The sequence below is a fragment of the Colobus angolensis genome, unplaced genomic scaffold (genome assembly GCF_000951035.1).
Source record: "Colobus angolensis palliatus isolate OR3802 unplaced genomic scaffold, Cang.pa_1.0 Scaffold109, whole genome shotgun sequence".
NCBI lineage: Eukaryota > Metazoa > Chordata > Mammalia > Primates > Cercopithecidae > Colobus > Colobus angolensis.
Window position 1 is genome coordinate 198,869 of NW_012111919.1, and position 9,143 is coordinate 208,011.

Genomic DNA, 9,143 nt, shown 5'->3' on the forward strand with positions numbered 1-9,143 from the left:
TATTTGAGATAAGGTCTCACTGTCTCCCAGGCTGGAGTGCAGTGGCTCAATCTCAGCTCACTGCATCCTTGACCTTCCAGGCTCAGGTGATCCTCCTACCTCAGCCTCCCAGGTAGCTGGGACTACAGGTGCATGCCACCACGTCCAGCTAATTTTTTGCATTTTTTTTGTAGACAGGGTTTCAACATTTCCCTAGGCTGGTCTCCAGCTCCTGGGCTTAAGTGATCCTCCCACCCCAGCCTCCCAAAGTGTCGGGATTACCGACGTGAGCCACCACACCCAGCTACATGGTTGTTTTTTGGTATTCTATTATTGTTTGGTTTTTAAAATTTTTCATCTTGTTTTAAAAAGCATTTGATTCATAGTGACTTCCAATTATTTAATAATTCCAATATCTCAGTTCCTTTTGGGGGGTGTCCTAAATCTATAATTTTTGTGTCTGCTGACATCACTCATGGATTACGTTTCTCTGTGCACCTTCAATTGTGAGACAATATTTTGTTGATATTAATTAATCTAGGGAATACCTATGGGCCTAAATTGAGCATATTCTCCTCCAGGCAGTATTTGCATTTGCCTCTGTTGAAAGCCAGGTGGCGCAATTTACTGCTTTAGTTCCTAGGATCCTAGTTTAACCTGCAGTCTCCGGAACCTTTTGCCCTGTTGCCCAGGCTGGAGTGCAATGACGTTATCTCAGCTCACTGCAACCTCTGCTTCCCAGGTTCAGGTGATTCTCCTGCCTCAGCCTCCCGAGTAGCTAGGATTACAGGGCCTGCAACCATGCCCAGCTAATTTTTGGTATCTTTGGTAAAGACGGGGTTTCACCACGTAGGCCAGGCTGGTCTCGAACTCCTGCCCTAGTGATCTGCCCACCTCAGCCTCCCAAAGTGTTGAGATTACAGGTGTGAGCCACAGTGCCCAGCCAGGTCTCTGGAATCTTAGCTGCAGGTACCCCTCTTTTAGGGGTTTGGAGGTATCTGGTCCTCTGGGAAATGCTGCCTTTTCTGTGCTTGCCACAGCCTTTTCTTTTCGCCCCTCCCCACCCCCACTGATTTCCTTTGCAATATAATTTGAAAATTCTGTTTCACACAGAATCTAGTTGTGTGATAGTGAGAGGACCCTGAGAGTATCTAGCCCACCATACTGAAGTCTCTGCTTTCATCCATTATCGAATTTTATCCTCATAGCTACTTTCACAAGTAGGCATTTTCACCCTCATTTTACACATGAGGAAAGTGAGGGCCACAAAGGTCCAGTAACATAACTAGGTCACATACCGAGTCAAACACAGAGCTAGGACTTTCACTCCAATCTGCTTGACTTTTATTTTATTATTTTATTTTATTTTTGAGACAGAGTTTTACTCTTTTTGCCTAGGCTGGAGTGCAATGGCGCAATCTCAGCTCACTGTAACCTCCGCCTCTAGAGTTCAAGTGATTCTCCTGCCTCAGCCTCCCAAGTAGCTGGGATTACAGGTGCCCGCCACCATGCCAGCTAATTTTGTATTTTTAGTAGAGAAAGGGTTTCACCATGTTGGCCAGGCTGGTCTGGAACTCCTGACCTCAGGTGATCCACTCACCTTGGCCTCCCAAAGTGCTGGGATTACAGACAGGAGCCACTGCACCTGGCTTAATCCACTTGATCTTATTTTTATTTATTTATTTATTTTATTTATTATTATTATTATTATTATTTTTAGATGGAGTCTTGCTCTGTCGCCCAGACTAGAGTGCAGTGGCGCGATCTCGGCTCACTGCAAGCTCCGCCTCCCAGGTTCAAACAATTCTTCTGCCTCAGCCTCCTGAGTAGCTGGGACTACAGGCAGCCACCACAACACCTGGCTAATTTTTTGTAGTTTTAGTAGAGACGGGGTTTCACCATGTTAGCCAGGATGGTCCCAATCTCCTGACCTCGTGATCTACCCGCTTCGGCCTCCCAAAGTGCTGGGATTACAGGTGTGAGCCACCGCGCCTGGGCTATTTATTTTTAGACGGAGTTTTGCTCTTGTTGCCCAGGCTGGAATGCAATAGCGTGATCTCAGCTTACTGCAACCTCCACCTCCCGGGTTCAAGCAATTCTCCTGTCTCAGCCTCCCAAGTAGCTGGGATTACAAGCACATGCCACCATGCCTGGCTAATATTTGTATTTTTAGTAGAGACGGGGTTTCATCATGTTGGTCAGGCTGGTCTCTAACTCTTGACCGCAGGTGATCCACCCGCCTCCGCCTCTCAAAGTGCTGTGATTACAGGCGTGAGCCACGCCGCCCAGCCTGCTTGACTTTAAAACTAAGTGGAGCAACACTTTGGGAGGCTGAGGTGTCAGGGGCGTTTGAACCAGAGCAACTCCATCTTGAATGGGGCTGGGTAAAATGAGGTTGAGACCTACTGGGCTGCATTCCCAAATGGTTAAGGCATTCTAAGTCATAGGATGAGATAGGAGATCGGCACAAGATACAGGTCATACAGACCTTGCTGATAAAACAGGTTGCAGGAAGGAAGCCGGCCAAAACCCACCAAAACCAAGACGCCAATGAGAGTGACCTCTGGGGGTCCTCACTGCTACACTCCCATTAGCGCCATGACAGTTTACTAATGCCAAGGCAACGTCAGGAAGTTACCCTATATGTTCTAAAAAGGGAAGGCATGAATAATCTACCTCTTGTTTAGCATATCATCAAGAAATAACCACAAAAATGGGCAAACAAGCTGGACCCGGTAGCTCATGCCTATAATCCCAGCACTTTGGGAAGCCAAGGAGGGTGGATCACCTGAGTTCAGGAGTTTGAGACCAGCCTGGCCAACATGGTGAAACCCTGTCTCTACCAAAAATACAAAAATTAGCCAGGCATGGTGGCAGGCACCTGTAATCCCAGCTACTTGGGAGGCTGTGGCAGGAGAATCACTTGAACCTGGGAGGCGGAGGTTGTAGTGAGCTGAGATCGCACCATTGCACTCCAGCCTGGGCGACAAGAGCGAAACTCTGTCTAAAAAAAAAGGGCAACCAGCAGCCCTAGGGGCTGGTCTGTCTATGGAGTGACCATTGTCTTATTCCTTTACTTTCCTAATAAACTTGCTTTCACTTTACTCTATGGACTAGCCCTGAATTCTTTCTTGTACAAGATCCAACAACCCTGTCTTGGCGTCTGAATCAAGACCTCTTTCCTCTAACAGAGGCAGGAGGATGGCTTGAGCCCAGGAATTCAAAACAAGCCTGGGCAACACAGTGAGATCTTGTCTCTTTTCTCTTTTTAATATTTTATTTTTGTTTTTGAGACAAGGTCTCACTCTGCCACCCAGGCTGGAGTGCAGTGGTTCAATCACGGCTCACTGCAGCCTCAACCTCCTGGGCTCAAGTGATCCTCTCACCTCAGCCCCCTGAGTAGCTGGGACTACAGGCATGCCACCATGCCCAGCTAATTTTTTGTAGAGACAAGGGTCTCACTGTGTTACACAGCCCAGGCTGGTCTCGAACTCCTGGATTTAAACAATCCCCTGCCTCCTTCTTCGAAAGTATTATTAGTACTACTACTACTACTACTATTTATTAGTAGTAGTATCCTACCAAAGGATTACAAGTGTGAGCCATTGTGCCCTGCCTGAGACCCTGTCTCTATGTAAAAATAAAAAAATTAGGGCCGGGTGTGGGGCTTCAGCCTGAAATCCCAGCATTTGGGAGGCCAAGGTGGTTGGATCACCTAATGTTAGGAGTTCCAGACCAACCTGGCCAACATGGTGAAGCCCCATCTCTACTAAAAATACAAAAAATTAGCTGGACATGGTAGTAGGTACCTATAATGCCAGCTACTCAGCAGGCTGAGGCAGGAGAATCGCTTGAACCTGGGAGGCAGAGGTTACAGTGAGCCGAGATTGCGCCACTGCACTCCAGCCTGGGCAACAAGAGTGAAACTCTGTCTCAAATAAATAAATAAATAAATTAGCTGGGCATGGCAGCACATGCCTGTAGTTCCAGCTACTCGGGAGACTGAGGTGGTAGGGATCACGTGAGCCCAGGAGTTCAAGGCTGCTGCAGTGAATCACAATCATAGCAGTGCATCCCAGCCTGGGCGACAGAGATCCCCATATCTCTTCAAAAATAAATGAATGGAACTGGGCACAGTGGTTCACACCTGTAATTCCAGCACTTTGGGAGGCCAAGGTGGGCAGATCCCATGAAGCCAGGAATCAAAAAAAAAAAAAAAAAAAAAAAAACTGGGCGTGGTGGCACACACCTGTAATCCCAGGTACGTGGAAGGCTGAGGCATAAGAATGGCTTGAACCCGGGAAGCTGAGGTTGCTGTGAGCCAAGATTGCACCACTGCACTGCAGCCTGGGAGACAGTGCGAGACTCCATCTCAAAATAGATAGATAGATAGATAGATAGATAGATAGATAGATAGATAGATAGATAGACAGATAGATAGATAGATAATAGATAGGGCTGAGTGCAGTGGCTCACATCTATAATCTTAGTGTTCTGGGAGGCTAAGACGGGAGGATCACTTGAGCTCAGGAGATCAAGGCTGCAGTAAGTTGTGTTTGTGCCACTGTACTCCAGCCTGGGCAACAGAGTGAGATCCTGTCTCTACATAAATAAAGAAATAAACAAAAGATAAGTGGAGTAAGAGGCTGACATTGAGACCCTGTCCTAAGCCCCCATCTCCCACACATCTACTCCCTCCCCTGTTTGATACCTTCTGGCGTTTGTAAATGGTGGGCAGTGGGGCCACCTCACAGTCCTTGTGGGCACCGAAGACCTTGCAGAGAGAGCAGGTGGGCACCTCACAGCTCAGGCAGTAGATATTGATCTTCTCCTCTTCATGCTCCTCGCACATGAGGTGTTGCTCAGCCTTGGAGTGCAGTGGCCTAGAGAGGAGTGGGCAGGGGGAGGTGGACCTTAAGCATGAAGAGTCCTAGGAACACCTTCTCTTCAGCCTCCACCAACCACCACCACTTTCTCCATCCCTGCAGCTAGTGCTGTGGCTGAACTGGTGAGTACTTCCACAGAGCTCTGAGTTTGGGGAATAGAAGGAGCTAAGAGATAGAGAAGGCCTGGATCCAAGAATAGTCTGTATTTCGGGGGGCAGGGAAGTCCCACAGGACAGGAAGTCTTGGAGGGTTGGCGAGGATCTTGCTGGTGAACTGCCAGCCTCTCCCAGGAGGAGAGGGTAGGAGTGAAGTACTGGCTAGGGAATCAGGGACTGCCCTCTCTGGGAGGCCTGAGGCAATCCCTCTCCGGATCCAGTCCTATTGTCTCTAGACAGAACAGGTGGGTTGAGGGTTTCAGTCTCTCCCTTCTGGCTCTGATGGGTTCCTTGGCTATGTCCCAAGCCCTGACATATAGAGAGGCAAGAGACCCTGGTGGCTCACCTGGACGACTCTTGCTTGTAAATGTCAATAATGTTCTCCACTAGCAGGTTTCGCTGCAGGCCGTAGACACCGTGTCTGTCCAGGACAACCTCATGCCTGCAAGATGGGCAGCGGAAACGGCCTCCTGAAGACACAGTGGTGGAGCCCCGGGACTGCCATAGAGGATTCGAGGCCTGCAGGTACAGATGGCTTGAGAGAACAGGCATGGGGAGGCATGAAGGGACTCGGAGGAGGCAGGGGGAAAGGGATTGGGGGCTAGGGAGTAGGAATATGATAGAGGAGACGTCAGCTCTTCTCTGTGGCTGGATCCACCTCTGAGAGCAGCGCAGGGTGTACGGCTATGGAGACCCTGCTTCCCACCTTTGCTTCATTACTCAGCCCACCTCCTAGAGTGCCCCTGCATCTAGAGACCAGCTTTGGTAAAGGCACAGTCAGGCTGGGATCTCTCCACAGGGGCCCAGCTTGGAGCCGTGGGGAGACACTGGCCTTGGCAATAAGGCCGAGGCAGGAAATGGACTCTGAGTGGTGCGGCCAATGTCTTCCAGTCTGGGGCCCTCTTGAGCCACATCTGGGGGAGATTCTCTGCAGTCCTGGAGAGGGGTACAGCAGACACAAGTGCTCAACAATGGGGTTCACAAACAGTAACTAGCCAGGTAATTCTCTGATGCCTTTTTTTTTTTTTTTTTTTGAGACAGGGTCTCTCTCTGATGCCCAGACTGGAGTACAGTGGTGCGATCACAGCTCACTGCAGCTTCGACCTCCTGGGCTCAAGCAATCCTCCCATCTCAGCCTTCTGAGTAGCTGGGACTACAGGTATGTACCACCATGCTCAGACAATTTTCTTAATTTTTAGTAGAGATGAAGTATCACTATGTTGCCCAGGCTGGTCTTAAACTCCTGACCTCAAGCGACCCTCCTGCCTCGGCCTCCCAAATTGCTGAGATTATAGGCATGAGCCACCATGCCCAACCTCTTAACTATATAAATTTAGGCAGGCATTCAACCTCTGTAAAGCTGAGGATAAAATCAGATTATTCATTTATAGTGTGCCAGGTAGTTGCTAGACTCTGAGATAAGGATACAGAGAAAACGCATCCTGCTCTAAGGACAAGCACCCAACAACTGCATCCAGCAGGATGGGTGTTGTGACAGGGGTAAGTTCAGAAGGAGGACTTAACAGACACCCATCACTTCCTCCCGCTTACATCTCTTTCCTAGAGAAGTTGCTCCATCCTATCCTAGAAGGGAGATCCCTGCCACAGATGACTGATTCAGAGCTAAGGAGGTGATCACCTGACCCAAGCAGAACCAATTAAATGTTCTCTCCTAAGAATTTGCACTTGAGACTCAGGGGCTTAGCTGGCTGCGCTATGTGCTGCTTAGGAACTGAACAGACCTGTGGAATTGGGCTAAGAGCTGACATCATGGCCACCCTGGAAAGTGTGAGGGGTCATAAACTCTGAACAGAGAAGGCTGGTCTACAGAGAAAAGAGTCTACGTGTGGGGAGATGCAGAGATGAAAGACCGGCAGACACTGCTTATTGTTCCGAGATGTTCACCATCTTTTCTTCTTTAATAATGAGGGCCCTGAGTTTTAACAAGACACATGGTATAATGGGCTGGGCGTGGTGGCTCACACCTGTAGTCCCAGCACTTTGGGAGGCCGAGGTGGGCAGATCACTTGAGCTCGGGAGTTTGAGACCAGCCTGGGCAACATAGCAAGAACTCATCTTTACTAAAAATAAAAAAATTAGCTGGGCACAGTGGTGTACACCTGTAGTCTCAGCCACTCGGGAGGCTGAGGCAGGAGAATTGCTTGAAACCAGAAGACGGAGGCTGCAGTGAGCTGAGATAGTACCACTGCACTCCAGCCTGGGCAACAGAGGGAGACTCCATCTCAAAAAAACAAACGAACAAAAACCGTGAATCTAAGCCTCCCTTCCAACTGGGTGTGGCCAGTTGGCTGTGCTCTGGGATGTATATGCAAATGTTTTGTGTAATTTGTAGGAAATTGCATAAACCGTCTTTCAAGGGAGGGCATGCCCTGCTCCTCCCCTTTTCTCCTGCCTGCTGACTGGAAACAAGATGGGATGGCTCAAGTTGAAGCAGCCATCTTGAGTCATGAAGTGGTAGCCACATGTTGAGAATGGTAACGAGATGAAAGGAGCAGGTCTCTGATGAGGCAGTCCTGGACTGTCCACTCATACTTTCACTTGAGAATAAAGCAAATTTTTACCCTCTTTAAGCCATTGTTATTTTGGTGTTTCTGCCACTCGTAACAGAACCTAATCCTAACTGGTTGGAAGACCATGCATTGAGAGAATAATGGAGACAGTGGTCACCTATGACCTAGCATATTGAGATGCACTTCCTACAACTGGGATGCATGAAATTCTCCAAACCCTTATACCACACACCAACCAGAAGACAGTTCGGAAGGCCCCTTGCATGTGTGCAGCAACACCCCATCATGCACAGAGTGCAGCCAAGTCAAGGGTCTTATTTGATCCTTTGGTAGCAAGGGCTGTAGGCAAGGCAGGAAATGTGGACCCACTGTGAAGTCAGCAGCTTATCTTGGGGAGAGTAACTGGTGTGTGCCATAAATACCACATCTTTCTTGGGATTTCTTGAGAATCATGTTAACCTTTAGCCCATCATAAACCTGGGCAGATTAGTTTGAGATAATTCAAGGCGTTTGTACATCTGCCTTGTCAGTAGCTAGAAATGTATGAATATTGTTTAGTTTAGGGAATGCGTTAAAGTGTATAATCACTTGCCTTTTGTTTGCTTAATACAATTACTTTTCAATATTTAGAATCCAAGTGAGGAAAGAGGTGTTGGGAGAACTCTAAGGCTGTAGGCTCCTTTCTTATCTTTGATTTGCTGATGGTAAGCATATAAAGGTACTTGAATGGGAGGAAGGGGGACCTATATCCCACAGCAAAGATAAACTCTTGGGCAGCCTCTCTCCCCAACCTCCATCCCTCACTGCACCCTTCCTCTTCCTGAGCCACAAAGGCAGGGATACTCATTACTTAACACGCAACAAATGTTTTGAGGCCAGGTGCGCTGGCTCATGCCTGTAATCCCAGCACTTTGGGAGGCCGAGGCGGGTGAATCATGAGGTCAAGAGTTCGAGACCAGCCTGGCCAACATGGTGAAATCCCATCTCTACTAAAAATACAAAAATTAGCTGGGTGCGGTGGCAGGCGCCTGTTATCCCAGCTACTCAGGAGTCTGAGGCAAGAGAATCACTTGAACCTGGGAGGTGGAGGTTGCAGTGAGCCGAGATCGTGCCATTGCACTCCAGCCTGGGCGACAAGAGTGAAACTGCATCTCAAAAAAAAAAAAAAGTTTTGAGGGCTTATTATGTGTAAAGCACTGTGTCATGGGTTTTCCAGACATTATTGTATTTATTCCTCAAGAACTTCTAGTAAAGATGGTTGAGGATCCCAGCTACTCGGGAGGCTAAGGCAGGAGAATTGCTCGAACCCGAGAGTCGAACCCAGGAGGCGGAGGTTGCAATGAGCTGAGATTGCACCACTGCACTCCAGCCTGGGCGACAGAGCAGAGCTCTGTCTCAAAAAAAAAAAAAAAAAAAAAAAAAAAGATGGTCGAGGAGATGAACAATCATCCCTAACTTAGACTACAAGAAATAGAATAATAAGGCCGGGCGCGGTGGCTCAAGCTTGTAATCCCAGCACTTTGGGAGGCCGAGACGGGCGGATCACGAGGTCAGGAGATCGAGACCATCCTGGCTAACACGGTGAAACCCCG

General features: G+C 48.5%; 1 protein-coding gene across 2 annotated transcripts in view; it reads right to left on the minus strand.

The window, feature by feature from the left end:
• Nucleotides 1-9,143, minus strand: part of TRIM54 (tripartite motif containing 54) — a 26,402-nt gene that overhangs the window by 3,953 nt on the left and 13,306 nt on the right. Inside the window, exons 2-4 of one of the 2 annotated variants that reach the window (XM_011949808.1) lie at nucleotides 5,367-5,539; nucleotides 4,691-4,862; nucleotides 4,456-4,581 (exon numbers count right to left, since the gene is read on the minus strand). In XM_011949808.1, coding sequence (XP_011805198.1) covers nucleotides 4,456-4,581; nucleotides 4,691-4,862; nucleotides 5,367-5,539 — 471 coding nt within the window. The remainder of the gene's footprint in view (nucleotides 1-4,455; nucleotides 4,582-4,690; nucleotides 4,863-5,366; nucleotides 5,540-9,143) is intronic. The other variant, XM_011949812.1, reaches the window with a different exon arrangement.